At 47.2% G+C, this 13,519-nt stretch overlaps 2 protein-coding genes across 5 annotated transcripts in view; one reads left to right on the top strand and one right to left on the bottom strand.

Annotated features, from left to right (window-relative positions):
• Window positions 1-5,800, bottom strand: part of ece2a (endothelin converting enzyme 2a) — a 60,968-nt gene extending 55,168 nt beyond the window's left edge. For 2 of the 4 annotated variants that reach the window (XM_049005099.1, XM_049005103.1), the window contains exon 1: window positions 5,264-5,694. In XM_049005099.1, the coding sequence (XP_048861056.1) occupies window positions 5,264-5,423 (160 nt within the window). In that variant the 5' untranslated portion in view covers window positions 5,424-5,694. The other 2 variants (XM_049005101.1, XM_049005100.1) reach the window with 2 other exon arrangements.
• A 2,010-nt stretch (window positions 5,801-7,810) lies between these two features.
• map6d1 (MAP6 domain containing 1) lies at window positions 7,811-13,167 on the top strand. Its single transcript, XM_049005107.1, has 3 exons — window positions 7,811-8,475; window positions 9,721-9,937; window positions 12,506-13,167. Exons 1-3 carry the CDS (start codon window positions 7,973-7,975, stop codon window positions 12,581-12,583), a joined length of 798 nt encoding a protein of 265 aa, XP_048861064.1. The 5' UTR covers window positions 7,811-7,972; the 3' UTR covers window positions 12,584-13,167.
• Window positions 13,168-13,519: the final 352 nt, after the last annotated feature.

The raw sequence follows: 13,519 nt of genomic DNA, 5'->3' as shown, positions 1-13,519 counted from the left end.
ACTGCGTCATGCTGCCGAGGAACCCCCACCCGGAGCTGTCCCCTGCATCCTCCCTCACCCCCCCCCCACCACCATATAAATGGCAGCCTACAGGACCCTTAGTTTTACACAGTTAATCCCCCCCCCCCCCCACAAGACAGCTCCCATCCCCACTACACACTACTGCCCTGGAGTGGGGGGGGGATTGTACTGCTCAGGCACATCAAGTGCTGGGCTCTCAAAGTAAGGGGGGGCATTGCGGCAATGTGCACACTGGGGGGTGGGGGCGTGGACGCCAAGATGCAACGCTGCACCCATTGCTGTGGTCACAGCTCCGCCTGATTGGTCTGTTGGCTCGGTGCTCTGTGGGGATGGAGGGAATGCCGCTTTCCTCCTCTCCTCTCCCTCACATTCATTCATCCCCTCACTTACTTACTCCCTCCCTTCCCCCATCTGCACACACCCCCCCCTCCTTTACTGCAGCAGCATCCTGCTGCTAAAGTGTGGCTCTGTTTTCAACGAGATCCTCGTGGGCAGCTCGAAGGGGCTGGGAGGGAACCTGTGAAAGGCGTGAGGCCGAGATCCCTGCCACGCCCAGCAGGGGGCGACACACCACGCATTTCCTGCAGAAACTCCACATAGCATGGATGCAGCCCCGGCCATAACTTGACGACATAACTGAGAACTGCTCAGCCCAGATGGAGGCAGTCAAGGGATCCAGGGACCCCCATCACAACCCACCCTGCCTGAGACTATTAGACTAACAGAGATGCAGTATTCAAGCCGCTGAATTAGCCTTGAGTGAATGTGACCTTGCGGCAAAGATGTGCGCCAACCCCTGGCCTGTCAAACCCCCAGGGAATCGGCACCTTTTATCTCGCATCCACAGACACGACTGCGGATGGAAGTGGCCCCGAATCGGAGAAATTACAGCAGTAAAATTTCACGCCATGCCGGACCCCAAATGCACTCGCAGCTCATGTTACTTTCATCACTCCATGTTTATCAGTGCAGGGCCTATCCATCATCCGAGCCCCGTTGCCCGGGAAACACAGTTAGTATTCCGAGTTCCGAGCCCTGTTGCCCGGGAAACGCAGTTAGTATTCCGAGCGCGAGGCCCCTGCGCAGCCGCTCTGTGGAGATTCCATTGGCTGTTGGGGCGGCTCGCTGTCCAAAGGCGTTGACCCAAACGTCGAATTCATGACTTCAGGAGAGGCGGGGGACTGCGGCTGGGGCTAGAACACACGCCTCCCCCCCCAACACCCATGTTAAAGCCCCCCCCCCCATTCTCAAATCTACCGTTTTCATTCAGTGATGAAGAGGCAGCCCAGAAACTCATTCATAAGCCTTTTCTCTGAAACGGTGAACGAGCTGGAGGGAGGAACCAACCAGCCGCAGAACCGCCATTCCTGTTGATCAACAGCCAATCAGGCGAACACCGGAGGGGTGGGTGTGGCCATGATACCACCCACCCTCCCCAACAAATCTCCATGCCCCCCCCCACCCCAATCTGCCTCTCATTCACCCATTCATTCCATTCATTTTCCTCCTTCATTCATGTATTTCAGTACGCTGTGTTTTTAATCACCCAGCAGGATCCCTGACACACGACATGTGCTCCTCTCTTGGAAACAGTATCCAAGGAACCTCAGTTGCAGGTATGGAAGGGAGGGGCTGTGAATCTCTCCACGATGGTTTATAGATCCACATCCCTACCAGGGGCCGAAATTCACTCTCACAAGAATGGTATAAAAATCCAAGATGCCTCGCAGACGCAGAATCATCTTGTCTGGGGAGGGAAAAAAGGAAAAACTCTGCAAACTGAAATCCATACGACGTTAATCTGCCTGGCAAGTTACCGGCGTACTGCAAAAGCAAAAAACATGCAAAATTATAATCATAAAAATCCGCTCTCGTTATCTCTCTGTCACAACGTTATGGAGCAAAAGTCGATTTTCGGTAAACGAATATGTGTTCGAAAACCTGAAGCCATCCCATTTAGACAATGCCACCGGGTGTGTTTCGGCACTCGGCTGGAACCGAGGAAATGGCGCCTTTGGGCCAAGCCGGGCCCCGTACGCATGGGGGCCAGGGGTCCCGCAGCAGCGCCAACTCGGGCAGCGGGCGCAGCCATTTGTGTCCGCAGGCCGTTGGCGGGGGTGTCCGCATACCGCTATGCTGCACTCGTGACATTTCCCTGGGGAGTCGACCAGGGAGGGGGGGTAACCCACCCGGCCATGCTGGGGGGGGGGGTCACGAGGGGCTGGGATTCTAGGAGGTGGCCGCTGGCCGACTCCCCAATGATATCAAAATACCGCCCCCCCCCGAAGGCTTTCCCCTGTCTACTTTCCATCCTGTCAGCGGCTGTCAGAATTAATCAAATTTTACTATCTGACGCTGCGGAAAATGGAATCCGGGGAGGACCCCCCCCCCCTGCTGCTGACATCCCAGACAACACCCTGACCCCCCCACCCCCACCGTTCGCCCTCCGCCAGCAGGGACCATCCCTCAACAAGCCAGCGTGGGGAAGGGGTACAAAATAACCCACCCACTGGGTTCAGACAGGCCTGCTGAATCTGCTTACTGCAGCCTGGCATTAAACATGCCACCACACATTCTGACGCCCCACTCGAAAATAACGGCAATGTATGTGGGGGAGGGGGTACCACATCAAAGAGAGATCCCTCCCCATCTCTGCATGAGGATAGAGGGGCACAACCCAAGCCTCAAATTCCCTCCCAACCTTTCAGGCTACAGCCTGATAGTCTTAAACATTCGGCCCACAGGTGCCTGTCTCTCCTGAGCAGTAATTATTTGTGTTTCTTTGAACATTTACCCCGGTAAGGCCACACAATCAGTCATCCCTCCACCGCAGACGCCTGGCGGAGACCTAAAAGCCAGCCAGCTTAATCTGGCAGGCATCTTCAGTGACAAACCAATTAAGGAAAGGCCCGGATTCTGGCCCTGGCACGGCCCCCGCTGCGCTCGCCAGCCGCTCCGGTTATCGCCGCGCACAAAGCCGCCATATCCGGTAACGCAGGGCTCTTTCACGGCCTGGAAACATCAGGTCACTGCGGTGGCCCACAAAGGATGGGCCCGACGGTCACGCTCACGTGACACCCGCATCCCACCGCGGCTCTGGTTTCCCGGCGGTGAGCGATCTGTGATGCGCCAGCGGGTGTGTGCCACCAGGGGGCGCCACCTCTCGTCCAGAGCCGTGGTGGAAATTAGGCCCTGAATACTTGTATCTAAGACCATCAATGATCCCGACTCCACAAACGCTCATGGGGAGAATGTTCACTTTTTACTCAGTAAACACACTTTTGTTCCATTTGTCCGTCAGTAGCATCATAGGCCATTTATATGTGCAGTCACACACACACACGTCGGGTAAACATATCTGTATGGCGGCCGCTCATTCATTTCTATGGGAAAAAAGCTAACGCTAACTATGACAACCTTAACCCCTACCCAGCCCTAACCTTAACCCATGAGAAACCAAGCAAAATGTGAGTCTTTGTATTTTTAGTTCTCATTGCAGTCACAGTCACAGAACAGGAAACTGGTCCCCATAATGGAAAAAAAAATGGGCATTCATCACTTTGTGGGGACATTGTGTCCCCATAACGTAAAGTATACCCGCTCGCAGATACACACACAAACAGTTTCATACGTCCGTCCCCCCCCCCCCCCCCCCAGACGGCACAGCTGCTCTCGCTGCTTGGGGAGGGAAACGCGCAAGAAACAAAGAGCTGGAGAGATAGACGGGATGAGAGACGGCCCACCCACGAGCCGCATTGAGCCCATCCACCCGAAGCTCAAAGGGGGGTGGGAGATGGGGGCCCGTTCATGTGCACAGCTGGCACAGGGCGCTCAGGAGAGGGTCTTCAATCCGGCTCACTTGTCTGAAATGCAATCAGCCCCCAGTTCCCTGCGTGCTCTACAATGCCGCCCGTGTATCACACAGAAGCAAGGTTTGCAAGACAGGTAGGTTCAGCGAACTGCCCCCACTGGGGACGCGCTAGCAGAGGTCCAGCGTGCCGAATGTCCGTGCGTCTTGCTGCACCACCTAGCATGTGTCTGATCCTGTATGTATCCAGCAAGTGTGAACTGGCTGCTACGACGTCCTGCATGTGCGGACACGCCTACACATACTGACATGTGTGCGTGGAGTCTCACGGCTTCACAGGAGAACCTGAACACGCCCGTGAAGGGCATCCTTCATTACCCTCAACACAATGATGGAGAAACTTAACACGGGTGGGGAAAAAGCTGAGTGGGGCATAAGGGGTATTCTGCAGTTAGAGTTGGCCCTCTAAGAAAGCAGAAAGCCCCTGTCATTCCCCGATGCATATTTGAAATGCCCAAAAGAACAGTTTTGCATGCAAAAAAGACATTCGTTCATAGTGTCGCAAAGCGCAGCAACAGCGCCATCTATGGGCAAAGCCGTGGCACCGCAACTACTGCGGAAAACGGCATTGAGGTTCAGCCGCACACTTCTGTCGGGTTTTTTTTAATGCCATTTCGTGAGGAGACACTGATTTGCGGGAGGTCTATTCTGATAAATTTGTACTGTGATATTATATTAAAGACCTCATATAAAATAAGTACTACTGCATTTATTCCATTGTAATCGCAAAACATGTTTTTTAAGAGATCCACAGTTCAATAATACAGTTACGTGAGGACAAATCTTTATCACACTGCTGCCATAAGATATTATTTACCTGGAATAAACGTTTACAGAAACGTCTTTCTACTAAGAATATTTGTAAGATAATATTTTGATTTGCAGAAAAAGAAACTATAATTGGCCCAGAGAGTCAGTGAATAAATGTTAAATTGTATAATGTATAATTAAGCATCAGTGGATTTGAAATGCTTAAACCTGCGGAAACATAAACAGAAATGAGCGTTTAATCTGCAGTAAAATACTTGGGGGGGAGCTACCCTAATACAATAACCTTAAAAAAATCATATATGGCTGAGGATGCTACCTATCGACTAAAAACGCGAAGGACACCCCAGCTCCAAATATGCATTTAATCCAAGGACGAAACCAAAGCCGCATTCGTCTCGCCTTTGGCTATCACAGGGGCGTCCAGGGGACACATCATCCGTTTATTCTAATCATTTAATAAACTCTGCGGTTACAGCGCCTCCTGGTGACCGCTTAGAATCTGAAACACGAATGAGAGGAAAAATCATATGTCCGTATATTTTAGGACTTCATATTTGCACAGGTTGTTTTTGCAGTGTGACGTCAAATACATAAAATACATACCAAGAATGAGAATGGCATCGTCCTTCTTGACATGCTGCTCAAGTAAGTGCTGGAATTTTGAAAGGTCTCCGAACCACTCGAACGACTCCTCTCTCCTGTACCTCTCATCCCAGTATTCCACGTCTTTATATCTCGAATTGCTGTCGGGCAAATACTCCATCGTATCGCCGTTGTATCTTTTAACGGAGTTACTGCCCTGGCACCCTTTTCAGACACTCGTCTTCAGACACTTTCAGAGTCCAGTCGAAGAGTCGGCACCCTGAACTGAACGAGATCAAGGCGTTAGAACGACATGCCTTTTTGGAAAGTTACGGAATGCTGTGTGCAAACAAATGTGAAAAATTAACAAAGGTGAACGCAGCCCTTCTGCTTTGAAGCCTATCACTCTTGAAAAATTACATTGACATCATATAGAGTTAAAAATCGCGCGTCAGCAAACCCACGTGTACGAGCTGACACCGGCAGCTCTCCAGTCGCCTCACCTGCGTCCGCATCGCCGCTTGTGCAACGTCATTTTCCTTCCCTCTGGAAACAAGGAGCCGTGTTACACCTTAATGTTCTCGGGTCAATTAAATGACGATGTTTTCATTTCTAATGTATATTAATGCAGTACTATACTAGTAATTAATATACAGAAATATATTCAGGGCTTCAGGGGCACATTGAGCCAAACATACACTAACAGATTCAGGGGACCCAGTACTTTACATATATAACACAATATATAATACAGCGAATAACATAACAAGAACCAGAGATGTAGCAGACAGTAAATAAATATTAGTAAATTAATTTGAATCTTCGCAAATGACTAATGAAACAAACAGCGATTATATTTATTCGTCAGCTGTTGGTACTGATAAGTGTAATGTTAAAGCATGCTATATATATTATGTTTTTCGCCTCTTAAAACGACTTACATTTTTAACGTACGTAAATTCTAATTAATCTACGTTATTATTTCTGTTAATGTTAAAGCGGGCATCAACGGCTGATTCAACGTACAAATGAAAGGGGGTAAACAAATTTTGTTTATGCATTATAATATATAATGAATCGATAATTTGATAGAGGACCATTAATTAACAGTTCAAATGGAACAAAAACTAATTCAACCATTATGCTCCATGAACCAGTCATATTACAAGACAACTGCGAGGCAAAACTTTCTAAGGTCTGTAGTTTGTAGTTTCACACATAACATTTAGGTCAGTGTTTTCAAACAGTCCATTAAGCGGTTAATGGTAACAAAAACAACATACACAGGAGTTCCCAAAACAAGGGCTGGTATACAGTCAGGACTGACAGACACCATTCCTCGACACTTCAACCCAGTTAACCAGTTCAATTGTAGAATCAGCGCGATAAAGTCAAAATTTATATGATTATTTTCTCGGCCTCTAGGGGGAGCATGTCATTACACAAGAGAGTATATCACCATCACACTGTATCGGAATAAGTACTGATAATCAATACATCCACGCTTCCTCCCAGCTACTCATCCAATAGGCTACCAGGATACGTAAATATTTATGAAATATTAATTCAAACGCCATTTGATCATTTTATTCATGTATCATTACATAGCCTAAAGGCCTACTGTAAAGTTTGTTGTAAAGTTTTGAACTGAACTATCGGCAGATGAACATAAGGGTTGCGTCTGGCAGCTTTTGGTGTTCCTTTCAAAAAACAGTGAGATCTTCAGTATGCATATTTTTTTTCTCTCTCCATAAATATTTTCAAATCGGAGAGAAAATTATTATTTCACGCGTTTCTATTTTTTTTTACATACGCCTAGGCCAAGTTATATGGAATTAATTCTATGCTCAATGAGATATTGATAGGCGTACAATATGAATAGCATTTTTGTTAGAATACGTCTTTAATAAATTGTTCTGTTGCACTTCTCGGATTTGAAACAAATGCTTTGACAAAAGTTTTGACTTAGATCTGGTCAGAACGTTTTTGTCCTCGATCCATTTGATATATTTGCTTTAATGATATTGTTTTCTGGTCACGTCATGGCCGTTTCGCATATAATTTTATATCGATTATTAACCCTTTATCATTAGCGGTCGAAAATAGCAAGATGTATTACTTTTCCCTGTATGCTTACAATATAAGTGAATGGGCCGTTACTTTTACGACAGGAGTAGTTAATCGCCCACTACCGTAATAGTTCAATCATGTATCCCTTTGTGTTTAATTTAATGTTGTGTACCAAAGGAATATTCTAATAACTTTTTTTTGCCATATGGAAAACTTGGAGTGGAGCGGCGTCTTGTTGAGGAGGGTATAATGGGGGCGCTGAATAAAATTTTAACATGTCAAAAAAGTTCAGGTCAGAAAAAGCTGTTATCTACACATATAAACGTGCATCTGAACTGTTATGCTGCTGATGTGTCTGCATGCCCTCAGATGTTTTTGCACACGCGATGTTAAATAATGTTGACTCTTCGATCGCGGTGTAGTTCGCTCCGCCTGGAGAGGGTCTGCGTCGGGTTGAATCCTCTGTACCACGTGGGGTAGATGTGTAATGAGAGAGTCCCGGCGGAGCCTGGCATTCCGGCGCTCGGGCATGGGGATGGCGCGCCGGCTCCGCTTCACACTAATCGCCATGCGTCGCTATTTCTGCATGTAACGCCTTTAAAATCGCCCATTTGCTTTCTTTTTTCTTTTTCTTTTCTTTGCGTTTATTTTTAACTAAAAATGGCTTGGCCGTGCATCAGTAGGGTGTGCTGCCTGGCTCGGTTCTGGAACCAGTTCGACAAATCCGATCTCTCGGTGCCGCTAACTATCCAGAACTACTCCGAGATCGGGGAGCAGGAGGTAAGATCAGTCGCCAAGCACGTACCGGCGGGCAGGACGCAGAAAGCCGGACCATCAGCCCAGGACCAGAGAACATCACTTGCAGCAGCGGAGGCGGGGAGCAGGAGATCATTGCGGGGACGGAAGGAACCGAGCTACAAGCCCCGAGAGGACTACCGTCCCCCCGACGTGCCTTTTCAGAGTGTCACTCAGTACAAACAAGATTTCAAGCCCTGGCCCATTCCTAAAAGGGAGAGTTTCCCCTGGATTACCAATGGTAGTAAGGACGACTCCCCTTTGGATAGTCCAAAAAATGCGAACCAGCACAAAAGCGATAACCAGGATGGAAGTAGGCAGAAGCGGGGCGATCAGTCGCTGGGGACGGCCAAAGGAAGCTCATACAGGTACGTGGCATCGGAGCTGTTCATTCAGCACCGTAACCAGGGCGCATCTGTACACCGGTACCAGCGACAGGCTCTTTTAACTTACTCCCTAGCAAACCTTTAGTGTACTTTTGATAGTAGTAAAATGTACAGATTACAACATTTAATAACTAAATTATGTTCACTTTTAGTGTATACAGTACTTGTATTCACATTATCGCAGGATATTTATTACTGACTTTTATTTTTAGCGAAACATTGTCACTTGGATACACGGTACATAAATATTTTCTTTTATGCGCACCCTCTTTTCGGACTTGGTGCATTTTAACACCGCAAATGAATCCGCTCAGTCGCTTGCAGGGGGGCTCAGGGAACCCAGAAAGAAAGACGCAACAAGCTGCTCATTTATAACGCAGCAGTTCTGAGGACCGGTTTTAAAATATCGCAGAAATTTAATGTATAACCCAGATTTTCAACGAATAGTATATTTAGTTGGTCGCCGGAAGCAGATGCTTTAATACTAGTAAGCAGAGGAGAATCTGCACGAGTTATAAATAGTCCATCACCTGATATAACCCATTGCGCTCAGTTTTCCAGCACCCTCCCCAAACGCGGTCGCGCAGAATTTTCTCCCAATTCGACTCATCGCGATCCGCGGCAGCCCCGACGGACTTCATTACCCCTGCTAGATAATTTGTGCCAGATCGTTACTAATTATCTTTTCAATGATTGGCTTTTCTGCCCGGAGAAATTTATTTCCGCCTGTTTTTTTCCTAAGTCCGCAGCGTCGGGTATTGCTGTCTTGCAGTAATAAATGTTTTTTTGTTTGAGACCCTTTTTGCCCCCTCCGTTTCACAAGGAAGGCAACGAGCCTCCTCTCTTACGCTTAACACATCAAATAGGGAGGATATGCGCATCGACGTCACGGATGGGGTGACCTGATTGATGACAACTTTTGAAAAATGGAAATAGGGACAGCAGTATAATTTTAGTTTTGTATCACACCTTTTGTGACCGTGCGGAGATTAATCTACCTTAGCTGCTTGTTGGCCATATGAACCGGTTCTTTATATACATACATACACACACACCAACTGCTGTGTGTGTGCGTATATATATAACCAGCAGGTAGTTTGATAGTCATGTAACTGTGCCAGAGAGATTGCATCAAGCCCCAAGTGACCATGCTGTTGTACCTTTGAAGGGAAACTGCCTCATCATTTTTATGGGCTATTTTTTTTATTTCATCATCCCCCCCCCAAGGCATGAATATCGGCCCTGGTCTGGAGTGAAGTCATCCAAACAGGTCCGTAAGAAGCCCCCCCTCAGCACAGCAGACCTCCCGCCTGAGACCAGCTACCGGGCAGCTTTCAGCGGGGACTCCTTCAGGCAGATGGAGGTGCTCCATGTGGATACCACCGGAGCCTCACGAGGCGACCTTCCTGACGGGCCGGACCTCATCCTCAGGACCAGGGCAGAGGTGAGCCCCTTGGGTACCTCCATCGAGGTCCGATTCAGCAGTATCAGTGTCACATGATTTATCATTTTCAGAAGAAATATATGTAATTATATATGGTATACATTAACTTTTAAAAGCACATTACTGAGATGTCTAAGGTACATTTGCTATGAACATTAGTGAATCCATCCATCCATTGACTACTTATCCAGTACAGGACTATGGAGTGCAATTTTATTTTATTTTTTATTTTACAAATAATGTCGGCTGTGATCAGGGCTGGTGGAGGGGGATTAAGAGATGGAGGGTCAAATGGGGACTTTCCTTGAGGTGTCATCGTGCCTTCCAGCTAGCACCAGCTCCAGTTAACCTGGAACTAACCCCACAGCACCTGACAGATGTTAGCACATCCCTTAGGCAAAAGCCTCTGGGCAGTCTGCTGATTCAACGTTCACCTTTAAACCATTCAAAGGCATTTCCTCTCCAAACAGTGTAACAATCCACCAGTTATTCTAATTCATTGGTGCTATGACACTTTTAGCATAAACCAATCATCTTTGGATTAATGGTTTCAGCGCTCGTGTTACACAAATGCGGCTGTCAGCGGGCAAAAGCGCAGCGCGAGTCTGTGTGATGAATGCACCACAATGTACAGGCCCAACACAAGAATGATCCTAAAAGTATAGACGCTGTGAGAAATATTGCCGAGGTACATTTAAAGTCCAAAAAAACACAGCAGTAGAAGTTCCAGCTTCTGGAAAATTAGAGTTTTAAAGGATTTACTGCCGGGAGCCTCTTTTCCGTTAAATTGGGTGGCTGGCGAAGGTTGAGAAGGTTCTGTGCTGTCAGTTAGTCAATCAATAAGTTTGGCCGATCAGAAAAATTAACTCTGGAGGGTGACAGAAAACACCACAGCTGGGGGGCCAACCTTGATTTACCATTTTCGGAAGGATCACGGAAAGAGAAGGAAAATGAAGACGCGGTATGTTATTTTCATTTGGTGCTTCTTGACACACTCCGGTACGCACTATTCGAGAGTGCAGGAGTGGCCGCAACTCTCGCCGGAACTGCGCCATCCACGCGCTAAAGGACGAGTGCAGCCTAGGTGAATCGCGCCCTACAGAGGGCAAATTGATAAGTAGGGCACACCCGGGCCCCTGGGGGCCCAAATTAACGTGAAACGCAGCACCTGAAGCCTGCCCAGCGCGATGCACATTTTAAGATACTTCAACGTGCATTTAGCTTGGTACAAGGGCGATGGCCAAGTACTCATACAGGACTGGTTAGGGGGTAGCTCACCGAGTGACGCTTCCAAAGTCTAAACTTCCCCACTGCTGGTGGGTGTGACGACACCAGGAAAGCTCAGAAAAATGCTCCGCTCACTTCCGATCCCAAGAGGTAACGCTCCCTCCCTGCAGAGCCATTTTCACACTTCCGGAGACCAAAGCAGCGCTTATGTAAAACAGACGGAGGGTTTACTGCTCTCCGATTTTACTGTCTAAGCTCATTCACTCACACAGTGTCCTAGTTCTGCTCCCCGTTCTCCCAAAACCTTGTACTTGAACAAAAGATGGCATCTACGCTCCACAGAGGTTGAGGCAAGATCAGACGGTTCAATTTTTCTAGTGGGGTCATTGAGTTGGGGGGGGGGGGGGGGGGAAAGGCGCCGTTTGCGACCCATAAAATTCAGACTCTAGCAGTTCTCTTACTCTCGGTCTTGCTCCAGAGGACACTTTGCCCGGGGAACGGCTCTCGGTGCACCAGAGCTTTCAAATGATGGATTATTTTCCATTCTGCCTAAGTGCAAAATCACTGCAGGCTTTTCAGTAGAAATCATCATGAACCGAGAGTGGAGATGGTAGCGAGTATATGTTTGGGGGCGGGGGGTGGGTAGGGGGGGCCTTGCTTTTCTGGAGCCTGACTCACTCATTTTAAAGCCGTTTTTACCGACTGCGCCAAAGCTAAAGCACAACTTCACTGACACCCACGGCAAAACACCGTGCCTCTTATATCTGATCAGAAAGTAAGGGTTTGAATTTCAGCACCATCCATCTGTGCTGGTCAGGGTGGGGCTAGACCTGACCCTATCCCAGTAAGCATGGTCAGGACCCAATGCTGGGCTACACTCTGGATTGGAGAGCATCGACCCCAGAGGTGAGAAACGACAGTGCTAATCACTGAGCGATGAAGCTGCACTGCACACAGCAGCAGAACCTGCAGAACTCATTTTGGGGGGGGAATCAGCAGCACTGATTGCCGGAAACCATATTCTATCCAGCCATAACCGTGTACAGTCCCACGTGCTACACCCTCAGAAAAAAGCGTAAACATTTGTACCCTCGTAATTGTACCTTTTAAGGTACAGAAATGTTCCTCGGAGTCCGTTCCTGTACCCTAAAAGGCACCATTATCTGCAGGTAAGGGTACAATTGGCAGACCCTTGAGGGTACAGCTCTAGTGGGAATTAAAGGTGCACATTTTTACCCTTTTTTAGTCCATCCAACCGTATCCGTTCCCAGTTCCATATTCTAACCTCACTGCTCTCTGTTCTCCAAACTAATTGATTCATTTCCCCCTTTTATTTTTCAGGAGCAGCTGGTTAAAACCAAGCTTTCCCCAAACCCCTCTGCGGTATTTCAGAGTGGATCCCGAATCTTCAATATATGACCAGGTCCCTCAAACATTCTGTCGTCAGCCTAGAGGAGGACAGTGGGCTTAGTTAACCCCATATAAGACAACTATGCAAGAGGTCCCAGAATGCAATGTCTGTGTACAGTTTGCTGTTCATTAAATTCAAAGTTTAAAAGCTTAGAAACTGAGACTGGTGGAGTCAGTAAGCATGTCACAAATTAAACTGTCTTTTTCTCCGTGTGTTAAAATGTTTTAACTACAGGCCTGTGAATGCGTTACACGTTCATGAGCATGTAACTGCTCACCAGATTAATTCAAAATGACTTTTTTCCCTGGTATGCATCTTTGATTAATGAAAGTTATTTTTTTAGTGTATGTGAAACGCAGTTTGATATCCAGTAAAGTACCCTTTATGTCTGCTAGATTTTTATTAATGGGAAAGCAAGCCTACATAGCCGTTCATTTAATTTTCAATGACTTGGGGACAAAAAAACACTACAAATACCTTCTTTTCTTTTTTGAGGTATGTTTATGAGATGTGATTAAAAGTGATGGAGTAAATAACTACATTCTAAGTTCAAATAAAAAAAATATGTTTTAGATGCTTCCTTTTGAGTTTATATGAAGTGTGGTTCAAATTAAATGGCTGGTTTTTCTTTCAGCAGTCCAGAAAAATGGGGACGATTCTTTACAGTGCTGTGTTCAGCAGAAGGCTGGGGTCCTCGCTTTGGCAAACGGGAAGTAGGGGCCTGCTCTGCGTGCCCGAGCAAAAAAACACACACTTCATTATTTTTATTATTATTCTGTAGCAAAGCCGTTAGGAGGACCAGCACTAAGCTCCGTCCACTGAAGACTCACTAGGCCATCTGACCCCGATATCCAACCGCTGCTGCATTCCAGACCCGGCCAGTAATCTCCATAAATCCACCCTGAAAAGAGTGAATTTTCAATTATTAAAAAGACAGCTGCCCA

The sequence above is a fragment of the Brienomyrus brachyistius genome, unplaced genomic scaffold (genome assembly GCF_023856365.1).
Source record: "Brienomyrus brachyistius isolate T26 unplaced genomic scaffold, BBRACH_0.4 scaffold147, whole genome shotgun sequence".
NCBI lineage: Eukaryota > Metazoa > Chordata > Actinopteri > Osteoglossiformes > Mormyridae > Brienomyrus > Brienomyrus brachyistius.
The sequence above is the reverse complement of the archived record's forward strand: the minus strand, read 5'-3'. Positions and strand labels throughout refer to the sequence as shown.

Coding starts and splice junctions, on each gene's coding strand:
- map6d1 (XM_049005107.1), top strand. CDS start 7,973: ATGGCTTGGCCGTGCATCAGTAGGGTGTGCTGCCTGGCTCGGTTCTGG. Junction 8,476..9,720: donor GCCAAAGGAAGCTCATACAG/GTACGTGGCATC, acceptor CCCCCCCCCAAG/GCATGAATATCGGCCCTGGT. Junction 9,938..12,505: donor TCCTCAGGACCAGGGCAGAG/GTGAGCCCCTTG, acceptor TTTATTTTTCAG/GAGCAGCTGGTTAAAACCAA.